General features: G+C 40.8%; 1 protein-coding gene across 1 annotated transcript; it reads right to left on the bottom strand.

The window, feature by feature from the left end:
• Positions 1-251: 251 nt before the first annotated feature.
• Positions 252-14,682, bottom strand: LOC136447048 (sphingomyelin phosphodiesterase-like). The gene is made up of 14 exons (XM_066445727.1): positions 14,496-14,682; positions 13,434-13,530; positions 12,373-12,462; positions 11,899-12,060; positions 10,923-11,046; positions 10,389-10,486; positions 9,090-9,262; positions 7,428-7,538; positions 6,155-6,323; positions 4,775-4,857; positions 4,129-4,314; positions 2,721-2,817; positions 2,205-2,299; positions 252-1,539 (listed from the first exon to the last, which is right to left on the bottom strand). The coding sequence occupies exons 1-14, from the start codon at positions 14,669-14,671 to the stop codon at positions 1,371-1,373; spliced, it is 1,830 nt and encodes a 609-aa protein (XP_066301824.1). The 5' UTR covers positions 14,672-14,682; the 3' UTR covers positions 252-1,370.
• Positions 14,683-17,130: the final 2,448 nt, after the last annotated feature.

Raw genomic sequence — 17,130 nt, 5'->3', positions numbered from 1 at the left:
ACCGAAATACACGAAATATACGTCCGAAATACACATGAAGATGGCTGAAATCTACCGAAATACAGTATGATTTGATGAGTTAACATCACAGGTTGCTATGTGTCGGCATAAGATAACATATTTATAGCCCTGGCGACAAGAAAAAGACAGAAAATACCAAGTGTGTTGTGCTTCTAAGGTTGTGTTGTGCTAAGGTTGCACTTGATTAACTTAAATAAAACTTCAAGGCAATACATTGTTGAGAACATGACACAGTATTCTATATATTTTACTTTCCACCGTGAAAATGACAACAACAGCTTGTATCCCAAGCCCGCTGAGCTAATACCAGAGAAAGTTTCTTATGGAATGGACTCTCAGGTCTCCGTTCTAACTTTTACTTTTTAGTCAACCCCGTCCTGCTATCGTAAATACCTTAAAAACATTCAATCACTTTCAACATTCTCTTGGAATATTCACATCATTCTCCGTTCTTTGTAAAATTGAATAAAACATAATCATCATATTTATATCACAATCTGATATGTGAAAAAATCATAAAGCAATGTACGTTGATTTTTAGAGTCTCTATGACTTGCCGCTTGATTCCAACTGAGATGTTAGGCTCCAGCATCACAAGGCTTTAGTGTTACTAAGTTTCAACGTTATGACGTTTCGGTGTTATGAAGTTATGATATGTTAATATGAGGTATTGGTCTTAAGATTACACTATTTATAACATATCTATATAATTGTAACATTTGCAAAATCCATAGGATAACCATTGACAAATATATATTGTAGAGCCATATCTCTCACATAGTGAGAAATAGCAGATTCCATATTTTCATGTGTTCATATTTGTGCGTATCACTCGAGGGGTCTAAAATGACCCCTTCATATTCTTAGCAGCAATAGCATCGACCATGATGGCACCTAATATCTAAAATCGGACAACATATTACAAAATGTAACGTTCCACCAAAAATAGTGATATTTGCTAATGTTTCTAATAAATATATAGTATATAACGTTAACGTTGCAATGGTTATGATGTTGTACAGCAACTCAACCCCAAAGTATCATATGGGATATCTAAATCTTAAATGCAATGATGGCAATCAGTACTTTAAAACTCTTAACTATAATCCATATTCATGTATTTGATCTTGTAATGCTAGCCCTTTTGTCTTTCTTAAAACCAACTATATTTTGGCATCAAAAATAGATATACTGTATTATATCACGATTATTCCAACAACATAGTGAAATTTTGCTGTAAATCCAACAGCGAGTTATTTTGTACGTCCTCAATAGTGCTTCAGGATGGAATAAATATATGGATAAAACAGATTAATTTTTTTTAGATAAAAAGTCGACACGTTTTCTTGTCAGCAGAGCCTGTTGGCTGTCCTGTAGTTTTGAAGGTCGCGCCATGAGACCTTGGAGGTCAAAGTGCACATGCTGGGGTCATTGCTGCGAGCCGTCTTCAGGTCACAGATCAGGGCAGTCCTGCACTTCTGGTCACAGGGCTGGGTAGGGGCTGACTTGTAGTAATAACTGTAATGTACAATCAGTCAGCCAATCAATCAATCAATCAATCAATCAATCAATCAATCAATCAGGCAATCAACCAATCACAGGGTTCAGTCGAGTTGGACTTGTAGTAATAACTGTAATGTACAATCAATCAACCATGGCAATCATAGAGTTGAGTCTTGTTGGACTTGTAGTAATATGACTGTAATGTACAGTCAATCAATCAATCAATCAATTAATCAACCAATCACAGGGTTTGGTTGTGCTGGACTTGTACCTCTAATGTACAATCAGTCAATCGATCAATCAATCAATCCAGTCACAGGGTTGAATCTGGATGGACCTGCGATGTACAACTGGGAGGAGGCTAATGATGACAGTCAATCAATCAACTGATCAATCAACTTATGATAGATACAGAAACGTTAAACACGATAAATTGAATATATAAAACTCAATATAAAAGAACATGGCAATTCAGTTGAAATATAATATACATACAACTTCATTTCTTTCTGAAATAGGTACTATGTTTCTAATATTATCTACATTGGGTATTTGTTGTTTCCTTTATTCTTTTTTTGTCACTTTGGATCTTAAAAAGGTAAACCAGACAAAGACAGTACCGGTATGTAAAATAAACTAATGGTATGGCCTAACCACACAAAACCACACAAAACACTTACCTGTAGAAGAGTTGGAAGAGTTCATTGTCTTTTTCTAGTCGTTGAACAAACTTGTCCCAGTCTACAGGAGTCATGGATGACATGTTATAAGCCTCCTAAGGGGGAAAGGTTAAAAGTTAAAGGTTAAAAGGCAGTCCCATAGCCGTTCTATTGGAAGACAAAACCTATCCCTCTCCTTCCACTGCTTTTTACCTTCCCAACCGAATACAAGCACCCACGTTTACACCTAGGTAAAGTGAAGAAAGTAACTCTCCTAAGGGTCAACATTGGTGGCATATTAGGGGATTCGAACTGGGTTCTAGGCCCCTGATATGCCACCGATGTTGGCCTTGGGAAAGTCACATCCTAACCATTACACAAACACAACGCCACACATGAGTGTTTCATCGTCAACCTGTATCAACCAAATCTTTAGGTGCACAAAAATCTTACCACTCAAATTTCGAGCCGTGAATTCTATATTATATAAGCAAACCAGTCCTAAACAGACAGACAGACAGACAGAGCCACATGTACCTTGGTGTCATACTCCAGTTTCCAGCTGGGTTTGTCTGTCAGGTTGGCTTCTGTCAGGTTCATGATGTAAGTCTGCTGGTTCACAACATGCAGGGAGCTGACCACAGGAGAAAGATAAAAAATAAAAAAATCATGTGAAAAAAATTAGCTTTCTTAGCTTTAATCTTCAGCTACACAATGATATCTAACATTTATTAACATAATTATAAGTTTATTGCAAATTCATGCCCATAGGCTAATTGCATGTTGAATCACCGGATCAGTGTACATGATTCCGCCACCCTGAAAAGGTAATTCAAAACAGATCTCCAACCCAACACCCCCCAGTATGATGCACTCCTGTATATCTAAACTGTGCATACCTGGGGAGTGCTGCACTTAAGAAATTTCTCAAACCCACTGTTTTTCAAAGTGGTGAATTTAGGTTACAGTGGAATGAAGAGTGAGTTGATTAATGCTAATCCTCTTCCAGGTTCCAGGTCAGAGTTCAAATCTGACCAGGGTCATGACACGGTAATCCGCCGGAAGTGCGTGGTCGTCACCCTGATTTCTGCCCCTATTGCTAGGTGATCGCTTTAGTGTGCATAGATTTTTAGTATCTCCTGAAAAGCCTGTGAGTTGTAGTATTTTTGGGCATGGTGAAGTTGGTTCACAATCAAAGCCTTTTTTGTATTAGTCCGCGGCAATGATGATGCGTTTTTTTTGCCTGATGACCCAAATAGCAGCGTTATTAATGCATTTTCACCGAATTTGCATCATCGGACATTGCGAAAAAGTTATCACATGACTTTTTTATCTTTTCTATTTTTCAGAGAGACCATTTACTAGGCTTTCTCAGCATATATGCCATAACCCCAGGAAAACTCTTTATTTTCAAGCAGGTTCGATCAAAAAAGTGTAAAAAAATTATAATTTTCGGGTCCAAATTTTACATTTTACAATGGTTTTTACCCAAATAAAGGGACAACAGACGATACCGATAAATACATTGCTTTTCACCGATATGATTAGATTTTCGGCCCTACTATTCTTGGCGGAATTGTAGCCCCTCAGTCTGAGGGTGTCGGCCTACATACGAAATCTTTAAAAAACTCCGGTCCGAGACCTTCACCTGAGATTTCATTCACGGATCCCATTGCATTCTGGGAAGCACAGCGTACTATGGGTGACCATGATTTAAGTCTTCATCTGGTCTATGTTACCATGGTAATGATGAAATGTATGCTTCCTTTTGATTTTGTATAATGTAGTCCATACATGTAGGTATGGTCGCATACATGTATACCATTGCACAATACAAACTACTGTCTGTGAAGGGCCATGTAAATTTTATTCTGTTTCAAATTGGTTTTGGCAAGTTCCCGGCCGGAGGTTGCTTTCTTATTCTGTTCTACCTATCTTGACTTACCTGCCAGTATAATTCCCGTCTATTTCGTAAACCTTGTACCCAGGGTTCAGGTACTGGTACGGGGTGACACTCGGCCCGATGTACGCAATGTTGGTGGGTCTCGTACGATTCTTCATGTCGTAAAAAAGCTCAAAATGGTCGCTGTGGGTGTGCCCGAAGAACTGGGCAGCCACTGTGCTTTCATACCTGGATAGACAATAAGGTACTGTATAATTACATTGCTCAATATGCAACTGATTGATTGTGAATTATAGCAGTTCCATTTTACATCCCTTCCAAAAGACGGGTGCTGTCTGACCTTTGCCAAACAGCTGTCAAATGTAGCATTAATGCCGCACTACCCGCGCATTAGCTGAGCACATCTGGCATTAATGCTGGAATGGCTGCTAGGACATTGAGAGAGTTGTAATTGGACAGCCATAATTACCATGAAATTACTATGGCAATGTGCACTAACCAAGCACTAGTGCTGCAAATGTATTTCTGGCATTAATACTACATTAGACGACAATTTGGCAAGGGCAAATGAAGATGCCCTGTCCCAGCGTTGAATGGGGTCCCCCCGTTACCAACTAATTGGAACCAGGAGCTCAACTGTGAGGCTGCTACCAGTTGAGTCCCAGGGACATCAATGCCAAGGACTGACCTGTCTATAATTCTGTAGTAGTTCCAGCTCCAGGCACTCAAGCATTCCCCTGTTCCTGGTGGGATGTGACCAATGATGTGTACCTGCATGTACAATGCACAATAGTCATGTAGTGTAGAAAACAAAGAGAAAATTCAATCCTGGGATCATGCACATGTACAAATCTACGATTCAGACTAAAACAACACATAATCTCTCACTTATGCAGTTTTGATAAGACTTGACATTTAAGCCCCCTCTCACTGGACCCGCGGCACACTGGCGGTGTCGCTGCGTCTTCAACTGGATTTGTGTTACCTTTGACTTTATAATGGGAATATCATTCACAACGTACAAGTATGACCAAAAAGACAATAAAACACACAAAGCTTAAAAAGATTCGTTTTTTGTCGATGAAATTCGTTGAGTGTTTTGTCAATTTGATCGGCCGCAGCGACGACGCCAGTGTGCCGCGGGTCTAGTGAGAGGGGGGCTTTACGGCAGAGGGGAGCATTGTAGCCATCTTAAATTTTCTATAAGTAGAGGAGATGGGCTCCATGAAGTCATTCATAAAACTAATTTTCTGTGTGACTGTGTAACTCTGACTGCGTTTTCTTTGCTACAACCCCAGGTAAAGATGTACAAATACAAAAGACTAAAAAAATATCTAGTATATTTTCCAGATATAGGCTGCAAACACTGAGAGTCCAGAGATTTGTCATACCACTCAACAAATGTCATAAATAAAATTTTCTAATATGCTTTGTTATACTTGTATGTCTTGCATCATATTCCAATCATGAAAATCAAGTTTTACACAAATCTAATTCTAGTAGCTTATACAGTCACTCAATAGAAGAGAGAAAGAGGACTGAGAACTGTTGCGGTCAGAAGGAAAACTACGGAAGCTATCATGGAAGCTTACGACGAATCGAACAAAGTGGAGAGAATTGAAGAAAGGCTGCAGGATGTTTAGACGACTGCAGCAGCAGAACACAGTGGTCTACTACGGTCATTCAGCGATCGACATCTACCCTTGCCAAACTGTTGTCTAATGTAGCATTAATACCGCACTACACACGCATTAGCTGAGCACATTTGGCATTAATGCTGGATGTCCTCTGCTCCCTGTATGCACATGACTAAAGGCCATGGCAGAAAGCACTAATGCTGGAAAGATACCAACTAATTGGTTCAAGCCTTGGTTCAAGGCATAGCTGCTATGACGTTGAGGGAGTGGTACTTGGATAGCCATAATTACCATGAAATTACCATGGCAGTGTGCACTAGCCAAGCATTAGTGCTGCATTATGTATTTCTGGCATTAAGGCTACATTAGACGACAGTTTGGCAAGGGTAGTGGAAAGGCGACCTAAACTAAACTCTGAGTTGAACTTTAACCTTTTCCCCTGTGTCCTCAGCCTGCTGCAGCTGTTGTGCGAGCCACTGCAGCTGGCCTGCGGGGTCCGTGGTGTTCAGCAGCAGCCACCAGTTCAGGGAGTAACAGTAGTTGGTGTTGATGGAGATCAGCCGAAGGCCAGGGCGAACAAGGGCAGAGTAAAACGCACCCCTGTGTGTTGAGAAAAGCTTTATATTAGATGATTAACGTGAGACTCATGTGTTTAGCTTTAAACGATGCTTACAGCTTGGTGTGCAAAGGATGTGTGTGACCAGTCGTTAAGTGTAATATAACCAACTGCTGTCGTGCTGCGTGCCTGCGAAGCCGGTGTGTCACACTGAAGGACGGTTATACCAGGTGGAAGAACACACTGTTCAGGTATCTGAGCGTGCCACACAGCACACTTGGACGGCGTCAAATGTGCGCAGGAACACGCTGTGACGGCCGTCCCAGGGTGCCATATGGAGCACCCAGAACGGCTGTTTTTTACGGTCTTCACATTGATATAAGACACAAACAATTGAATATACTCGGTCAGAAAATAGGCGATCGAGAACTGGCGTGCGAAACGCTGTACAACTACTGACCTGTATTTAATCAAATTGTGCTGTGGCTACATCGACAATTTCAACTCTTACTTTAAAGTCTCACAATTGTAACAGCAAAGTCCATGCTACACTTAACCAGTTCACCGATTCTGGTTCATTATCAATCAACAAAACGTCCGTCAGAGCGTGCAGCATGGCACGTCTTGACGTGCTGACTGACACGTGACGACGGCATGTGGAAAGTTTGGCATGGACGCCTTTGAATATTTCATTGTGTGAAATAATTATTCATAGCTCCTCTGTTACATAATTCCAAGATCCTTCTTTCTCCCCTTCTTCTTTAAGAAATGTTGCTGATTTTAACAATTGTCTTTAGTTATTAAAAAGATACTATCATATAATGTTCAAATTAGGAACATTTCTTCACTTTTGTACAATCTACGTCAAAGTTTGTAGCATGGTTTGAGAGCCACAGCTATTCAGGTTTCACATTTGATGTAAGCCCTTTTACAAATTTTGTAGGAAATTTCTAGTTACACTAAAGGAACTAGGTTTTACTCTGCTATTTTGTACCTTTAACACCAACAAAGAAAGAAAGAAATATCAATTTGTTAGTCAAATCCTTTTAAGACTAATCTTCTAAGTTCAGCTTTTTTTCACATGTAGTGAATGCATCTCGTTAAGATTGATAAGCACAATCTATTAGTAAAAACCAGTACAGACATACCTCTCAATGTTAGTTTTGGTACTGACGGGTGTCCAATGTGTCCATGTCTCTGCCAGGGCGTCATACAGCCAAGAGATGGAGTCTTTACCAGTAACAAAGGGAGGGGGGAAACTGGAAGGAAAGAGCAGATTAGTGTGATCAACCATGGGTTTTCAGTAGTGCTGCGTACCTAAACGTAACATCAGGTACAGGTACAGGTACCGGTACAGAGGTTTAGGTACAGATCCGGACCTGCACCTGTACCCGAATGATTTGAAAAAGCAACATGTGTTCTTCTGAACTTCTTCACTAATGACAGAAACACTTGTCAAATAAACTGTTTTCAATTTGTCAGTATCTTTATCTAAAGACCACAACTAGGTTTCCTACTGCCAAACTCTCTTGGCCTTGATATCAAAACTCCCGGCCTGCCTGAATGATTGTTGCATAATTTGTACATTGGTCCCATTTGGTGTTGCATATGAGAGCAGGAGATCAGTCACAAAATAAGCACATACTTGGTGTAAATTTATATCGGTACAGTACCGGTACTTCATGATCCGGTATTTTGGACCTGTACCTAATCAATTTTTACGGTACAGTACCGGTCTGCAGCACCGGTCCACAGCACTAGTTTTCATACTGGAAAAATGTATCATGATTTCAGCAACATGGCGCGAATGGTTGGAACTAAGGCGCGATCACTGCAAATATCTTTTTCATGAATCTCAATCATTGTACATTGGTTTTTAATTAAGTAGCAACACTGCAATTTCTAATAAAGCCATCTTGTATTCAAATGTAATCTGGGGCAGACACTGAAAGTGGGACTTTCCAGGCGCAGTTATTTTGTTTCATGACTGGTCAACTCAGTGTGACCGTGCGGAAAAATTGGCGAAAAATTTGAACAGTTGTAACTATTGCAATAATTTGTGGCAAACAGGCACAGTCCAGTGATACCCACTTAACCTTCTCCCTGCTGCCTAACTCTGTAACAAACTGGGAATTGGGTGCCAAACAGCTTAACTTCAGTGTGCTAAAGTTTAAGTAACAAGACATAAAATGTATACTGTAACTTGATGTTCATTGTTTTCACGGTCACCTCTGTACCATGAACTTATCATCATCTGATTGTGAAAATCCTCCTTTAAGTTATCATCTATGATTCCTTCACAAACCCGTTCTGTAAATCACTATAGCTGCCACCGTGAAGTCAAAGTTCAGTGAAAATATCAATTTTTCTTACACTGTGAAATTTTGCTACCATGAAGATAAAGTGAATTACAGTAATAGTGGGTGCATGTGCACCTGTGTGCACCCAAAATTGGAGCTGTGCCCCTTTTTTTGACTGTGGGTGCACTGGTGCACCTAGATATTTTTGTAGGCTATAGGATAAGGGTACTATTGTACACTAAGTATACAGAATATTCTACCAGAAAAAGTAATATAACCTTTTGTTGTACTTTATTTGATGTATCACTTGTTTGAAAATTTAAGGTTAGCTATAGAATTACAGATTGAAGTTCTTAAGAGCAATAAACATTGTAATTATGTTTTGCTGACATTCAACTTTATTCTATGTGGTGCACCCAAAATTCTTTCTGTGCACCCAATTTTTTGGGTTGGGTGCACCAGTGCACCTATTACCAAAAATGAATTTCGAGCCCTGCAGTATTTGCTTACCTGTTGGTGGGTGCGCTCTCGTGGTTACCGATGGCGGGGTAGATCGGGATGTTAAGGTACTTCATCATCATGTCAGAGACAATGTTTAGGACGTTGAGCTGGTCTGTGCGCGACTGGTTCCATATGTTGTGTGGTGGGATGTCACCTGTCCAGACCACATAGTCAAACTCAGACTGTGTGGGAATATATTAGTACATGATTGTAATTTAGCGGTCGAATCTCAGACTGAAAACAAAGCATGACACTTTTTTGTACATGCAAGCCCAGTGAAGCTGCATTACGCTTGTCTAGCTACATTGTCTAGACTGGGCTTGCATGTTTAATTTAGCCAGGCATACCCAGTTACCCCTGCTCTTGTTGATAAGTGTGCTGGGTTCTTTAACGTGCAGAGGTTTGATGCTTGGGGCCACCATTAATGTCACCATCCAAAATGACATATACTACTGAAGAAAAGGGCCAAATGTTTAACCATGATAGTAGAAAAGTTCTACTGTCAAACATAATGAAAGGTCTCTAATTTTTCTCTACCTTTACCTTAAAGTTTAGGCCATGTTGATTTGATTATATGGATCGATGCGAGCGTGCGAATAAAAAAATACTGACAATACTCCCTGTTCACATGAGGCAGTGACCATTGAGTGACCAAAAATCTCACAAGTTCAAACAAATTTCATTGAAAAAAGAAATGTAATATGCAAGATTTGTGTGTATTGTTGTGTTTCAAATCATACTTTTATAATATAATACCATGTTTGTTTGTTTGTATTGCAAACCCGGTAAACCGCATCAAGGCGTAACACACCAGGTTTGAACTGAAGAGTACAAGCTGCATATCCGGACAGATTTATATGATCCGCTCACACTGGGAAGGACCCCTACTCTTTTCGAGTGTGTTGGGTTCTTTTTACGTGCTTGAGGTGTGGCTCTCCTCAAACACAGGACCTCCATTTAACGTCCTATTCGAGGGACGTCCCTAACCGAAGCTAGGTACTCATCTTCACCTGAGTGAAGTTCGGAAAGTCGTGTTAAGTGCCTTTTACAAGAGCACAACGTCAACAGGACAAATCAGGGAACCCCGGATTCGAACCCAGTACAATGTACCTCTGGGTTCTGGGGCCAATACCCTGCCACTATGCCACCGCAACGCCACGCACGCCACCGCAACGTCACGCGTCATGCATCATGGATCATAGTTATTGTTTTAATGTCATAGGTCATACAAATCCCATTTTGGTTGCTCAAAGTCTCCATTCAGTTGAAGGGGACATACATGTAAGTTCTACTGTACAAGAGTCCTACCTGTTTCTCTGCCAGGTGTTGTAGCAGGTTCTCCAGTGTCCACAGTGGAGTGTCACAGTACCTGTAGTCTCCCCACTTACCCACTGTGGGACCTCCTTCTGTATATTACACAAAACAAACAGTTATCTGGAAGAAAACAATGATAAATATTGATTCTATATATTCTTAGCCTTGTAGAAATGCTAAAGATTTCCCTCACAATGTTAAGTAAATTTCTATTCTATTCTAAGAAACAAAAAGAAAAAACAGGAAAAGGGATTGCGAAGCATCTCAATCTTTGATGATTATATGATGGCTATTAATTGTATCTCTATCAGTATGACTCTGATCAGTGTATTACAGTTCTAGCTCATCTCCATATGCACTATTGTTACTTAACTTGTGATGGTAAATCTTGAAATACTTTAAAAATCTCTGTCAGTGATCTCAAATATACAGCAGACTCTTGATATTTACTGTGCTAAAAATGTAGATGCAGCAATATTTGAAGGATTTACAGAATTGCTGCATACAAACAAATAGTAAAGAACTCACTGCCTGGTGGGCTACTGTTCCTACAACACAGGGGCTCCCCACAGTCTGCATTTGCACCGGGTTTATACAGTGGGTCCACATGGACATCAGACAGGAACAGGACTCGACTCACTGGAGCACCAGGCTACAGGGACAGGAAAAACATGGACATCAGACAGGAACAGGACTCGACTCACTGGAGCACCTGGCTACAGGGACAGGAAAAACATGGACATCAGACAGGAACAGGACTCGACTCACTGGAGCACCTGGCTACAGGGACAGGAAAAACATGGACATCAGACAGGAACAGGACTCGACTCACTGGAGCACCTGGCTACAGGGACAGGAAAAACATGGACATCAGACAGGAACAGGACCCTGCTCACTCGGGCACCTGGCTACAGGGACAAGAAGAACATGGTTAGTTGCTGTTACCATAGTTACTGTTGCCATAGTTACAGTTACCATAGTTACCTTGGGAGGCTTGGGTGGAGTGACAGGTGGTTTGGGGGTGTTAGATAGGGTGATGTTCCAGAAGATGAGGGTCAGATCAATTTTTCCATAGTTACTGTTGCGTTGCCATAGTTACAGTTACCATAGTTACCTTTGGAGGTTTGGGTGGAGTGACAGGTGGTTTGGGGGTGTTAGGTAGGGTGATATTTCAGAAGATGAGGGTCAGATCAATTTTTCCATAGTTACTGTTACGTTGCCATAGTTACAGTTACCATAGTTACCTTGGGAGGTTTGGGTGGAATGACAGGTGGTTTGGGGGTGTTAGGTAGGGTGATATTTCAGAAGATGAGGGTCAGATCAATTTTTCCATAGTTACTGTTACGTTGCCATAGTTACAGTTACCATAGTTACCTTGGGAGGTTTGGGTGGAATGACAGGTGGTTTGGGGGTGTTAGGTAGGGTGATATTTCAGAAGATGAGGGTCAGATCAATTTTTCCATAGTGACTGTTACGTTGCCATAGTTACAGTTACCATAGTTACCTTGGGAGGTTTGGGTGGAGTGACAGGTGGTTTGGGGGTGTTAGGTAGGCTGATGTTCCAGAAGCTTGTTGGGTTGTACGGGCTGCCACAGTCGCTCACGATCAGCCCGCACACTTCAGCTGGGCTCAGTGGTGTCTGCCCAATCACCGTTACTATCTCATGCTGCAATCAAAAATTATGAAAATTAAAATCTATGATTAAATACTAAGTTTACGTACTGATTACCAATTGTGACAGATTTCAGATCTATTCCTGAAAAGTTTCAGATCTTAAGTGCCTCTAGAAATTACTTTTATATCATTTATGCATCCATCAAACCATAATGAGGGTAGTCTAATGCTTTTTGAGGGGGAAATTACTGTAAGATGGGCCACAGTTGAAGAATCTTCTCCTCAGTGTTAGGGAGCGAATGGTTAGAGCATGGGGGTGGCGTGACACCCATCTACCTTTCTTTGCAAAAAAATCTGCAGTTACCTTAAACTCTTTCATCCATCCAGTACAGAGAGTCTTGTCTTGTAACCTGAACAAGATGCATAGCTCAGTTAAGGCTGCAGCAACATCATCCTATTGACAGAGAAAGGAATAACAACAATTTGAATAGTAATTACAAACTGTGGTTGTAAAAAGTATGTCTAGCTTCAATTTTGTACATGTACATGTACATTCATTCATTGATTCACTGTAACATACAGGCAACTCTGCCCAACATTTGTACAAGTTATGTACACTAAACCCAGTGATTGGGAAAGACAAAAAACTGCAGTAACTACATACAGTCAAACGATCTAACGACCACAACCACAACCACCACCGACTCCATTCACAAGTTTTTACAGACAATGCCGATGGTAAAATTGACGCCGCTCGCTACAAAAATAAGCGAATTTTCATGAATTTTAGCAATCCAGGAAAATAGGGAAGAAATATCGTAAATGTGGAATCCGAAAGCAGTATAATGGAGACGAGCTTTGCTGTTAAACGATTAAGTGCATCTTGTTTAGCATTCTTGTTAATAAATTATGACATAAACTTTGAAATCGGTGCCTTTGTCTTGACTTGTCAATCTCTATTTGTAAGAAGACCAAATGTCCAAGACGACCGGATTCTATCGGTCCCCTGGGTGGTCTTCTCAGACACGTTTGACTGTGATTACAAATGTGTAGACTAACGAAACTGAACAATTCAATTATCGACAAGAATAACTCCATGATTATGATTTAGCATCGAGCAAATGAGAAAAAAATCACAAAATGCTGGAAGGATTCCAGGCAGAAATAAAATTTTTAGGGGATCAAAAGAACAAGGCCAATTTGGTCATTTACGAACATGACCCAGTCCACTCGGCCCAACACTCTGGCCAACACTCTGGTTAACTTGGCCAGGGTTTATAAGGGTTAGGGTATTGGGCTGAGTTGACCAAGGTGTTGGGCTGATTCGGTCTGATTAGCCGAGTTGGGCCCAATTGGTGAAGGGCCGAACCACTGGCTATCTAATTTTTAGTTCCAGACAGGAGATATCATAGAGAGGAATCTTACCTGGATTTCGTTTTCACCATAAGTTTCCTTCACAATGGTCAGGGCAACTTTACAGAGGCTACACTCCCAGGTGGACACTGACTCTGCGTCTGACAATCTAAAGATATTAGAATGGCAAATGAAATGTTTGAGATCGAGAGGGTTCCTAGATTTTTAGAACCCAGAATACTGTAAATTTGTTTCTTTTTGTGGGACCAAATCTTAATGTTAGGAGAGGAAAGAATTTTGCAGCGAAAATGCACTTAATGCCTAAACACCACAAAATTTAATCCTGGTCAACTTTAAAGTCTTTTACAGTAGATCATGGTTGAAACAATTTTGTAGTACTGCAGAACTTATTAGTAGTACAATGGAAACACAATCATAATAATGATTCATACTAAATTTTGCAGTGTCCTTATTTTGCACTGGAGACGTCACAGCAAACACAAAACAATATATAGACACAGGGTGCAAAATACTTTTTTTGCCCATGTTGCAACCTAGGGTAAATGCTAGGTTGCACATCCAAATTTCAGGTTGCTCCAGCAACATTCACCGATTTCTTCAAATTAAGCTCATATGTAGCGTATAATACTACTAATATTTCAAAATATAAATTAGATAGCATCGTGTTCCCATTGACCTAACAACATCTTGTTTAGCCGAGGGCAGTGTGTTTTCGTCTTTTTCAGCTCAAATTTCACGATCTATGAAGGGTTTTGGATGGTTTAAAACGAAAAAGTGTTGATTTCTTTATTTCAATAGAACATTTACCGAATTTTATGAGAGTAACACTGTGTTTTTGTGAGCTTCCAGGGCTCCGATTTAGATCTTTGGCTCAAAATATAAGGTTGCACACTGCGCTACCTGGGTTTGGAATTAACTTGCACCAACCGAAATATTGTTGCACTGTGCAACGAGGTATTTTGCACCCTGAGACACCACAGGAAATCTTTCAAGTTTCACAGCGTCACACCCGTAGCCCGGACACTGCAGCTACGCCTCACCCCGTCTGTGCGATACCCCTACTAGGGGGTTTACAGACTATAGAATAGAACTGGAACTAGAATAAGAGTTTACCTTCCCCCCTGGATGGCCCTTCCGAGAGCGTCCAGTTTCTCCATGTCCGTCCGGACGTCGGAGTGCGAGGTTGGCGGGGAGGCCACCAGCAGGAGGAAGGCACAGAACAGGGCAGATCCCGTCGAGAACAGGACGTACGCCATACCTGGGACCGTGGGAAAACAGGGAACGTTCATTCATTCCGACCCTTGTAGTTGTAGTGCCACAAGTTTCCTTGCTGTTTTAGTAGCAGGGTACTAGTATTAGACATATTTTTACAGGGACTGGGGTTGCAAAGCCTCCTCCAACACGGGACCCTCATTTTATATAGTAAATTGCCTTCCAAAAGACGGAGCAGCCCCGACGGAGATGTCCTTACTCAGGATTGAACTGGAGTCTCCCATGGCCAGTTACCAACTACCAATAATTGGAACTGTAGTGATGTGAAACATGTAATACTTTATATTGGCCGCTCTAATCTTAGAAACCCAACACCAGGAGCTCAACTGTGAGGCTGCCACCAGTTGAGCTACAGGGCCATTATAATACCAATCATACTTTACAACAAGTTTACCACAATTGTAAATGTGGCAGTATACGAGTCCTGCAACAATCGCTTACTACTAAAATAATACTGTTACTTATTATAATTAACGTTACATATTCAATGTAGAAGAACATTCAATATATGTTTTATAAGTTAACTACTTGACTACCCTGTCAACCGCTGCACATGTTGGGCAATAACTTGAATTATAAGCAGTATATAAACAAGTTTGATCATCTCTAAACCTTAGCGACAAAGCACGGCTGGACAAACATTGGGAGAGCCTGAAGTACAACAAATGAGTAACGTTCGAGACGTGGATTACCACAGGCTGAACGGGTCAGGGGGCGAAAAGACCTGATAACAGGCTGAGCCTCCTCATCCCGAAGATAGAGGTAATAGAATGATCTAGACGCTGAACATTAAGGATAACATCAACAACAACAATCTACATACAATCTCTTAGAATTTCAAAATTTGCTGTGGGCGATAAAAAGCATCTAATTAAACAAGTAAAAATAAAAATATGCTCTTACCTGATGGTGTAAGTCTGTATGACAGAAACATATTACTGCAACGTGAAGATATCAGATCATTACTTCTGAGTTACACAAGGCCATCATGCACACCTTTCTCACTGAGATCAGCGTGTATCTATTTCTGGTTGCCAGGAATGTCTGCAAACCTCCAGTAAGATGCCGTGGGAATAGATTTTACAGTGCTATGTTGTATAACGTTACATGTAAACAAAGACTGGCGACGAAAAGTTCATGGTAACCAGGTGGCGAATTCCGCCGTTTTCTGTGCAGCAACGGTCCTTATTTTCTCATAGCTGGTCGCTGAGCGCTAAATAAATATGTCAAGTGCTGAAAAAAGTTCATAAAACAGCCATAAAACTGGAATTTTAGCGCTAAAACTCTATCTAGATGTTGTTTCCAGTCAACTCCAACAGACGGAATAAAGTTCAAAGGTCACAGAATGGTAGCCTGACCTTCCCTGATTACCCAATAAGTATTTTGCGGCAGAGTATAGCCGATTGTCGCTCTAAGCCACAATAAAATTTGAATTTAGACCAGAACTCGTTTTTTTTCAGGTAAAAGACAGGGATGCCATGCGGTTCTCTTCTCATTAATTTTTTTTGGGGCACCACGATCATGTACACAAAATTTTGAGTTTGTTGGAGAAAGACTTGCTTGGTCTCGTGTTGCAGTACTTCCGTCATCCGTACAGCGTCTCTTTTGAACCGCTCCATCTGCAAGTGAAAAATTTTGTCGCGAGGGCTTGTGCATGTTGCAAATATTTACTTGGCCGTAAGGCGTCTCCTTTGAGATGAGAAGACTGAATGCTTGATAATCAAAATACGTAATTTGGCTAGCAAAGTTTAAATTTTTCAGCCTATGGGCTGCGAATTGGTGTTTTCGAAGAATACATTCAGTATATTATCAGATAATCTTTCATCATAATGTGTGTGGCAACAATCACTCTAGTGGAAAGCTTCGTTCATCCGTTCAGAACATTGTAGTGCCTACGTGGCACATATGGCAGCAAGTTTCCTTGCTGTTTCAGTAGCAGGGTATATATTTACAGGAAGGGGTTGCTATTCCTACCCCTTTAACGGTGCTCGAACACGAAATCCCCATTTGACGTCCCTTCCGAAAGACGGTGCAGCCCCAATCGATATGTCCTGACCCCGGGACTTAGACCCGGGTTTCCAAGTTACCAACTGAATGGAACCAGGGGCTCAACTGTGAGGCTCCTACCAGTTGAGCCAAGTTGACATCCCATGGTGGAAAACGAACTGACCTGAGTTTGAACTTCCATCGCTACCTTGTAATAAAAATGAAAATTCAGCTTGAAGCGACAAGACGATCAATGATATCATCTACAGTATGTTCTCTCGGGACTCGACTCGAAGCAGCTATTTTTGTATCAATCAAAAACCGATATCGATTTGTTATTTTTACCTGCATGCAACTTCGATTTTCCTGGAGTCCTGGGAATTCCAAGAAGAAAACGTATTGTACTACCATAAGGAAAGTTCTGCAAATCGACAGAAAGGATTTTTGTCTTTATTTTATTGATAACTTCACATGTTAAGAACCAAGATAT

This window comes from Branchiostoma lanceolatum, chromosome 13 (genome assembly GCF_035083965.1).
Source record: "Branchiostoma lanceolatum isolate klBraLanc5 chromosome 13, klBraLanc5.hap2, whole genome shotgun sequence".
Lineage (NCBI taxonomy): Eukaryota > Metazoa > Chordata > Leptocardii > Amphioxiformes > Branchiostomatidae > Branchiostoma > Branchiostoma lanceolatum.
This window is presented reverse-complemented; position numbering and strand designations above follow the sequence as displayed.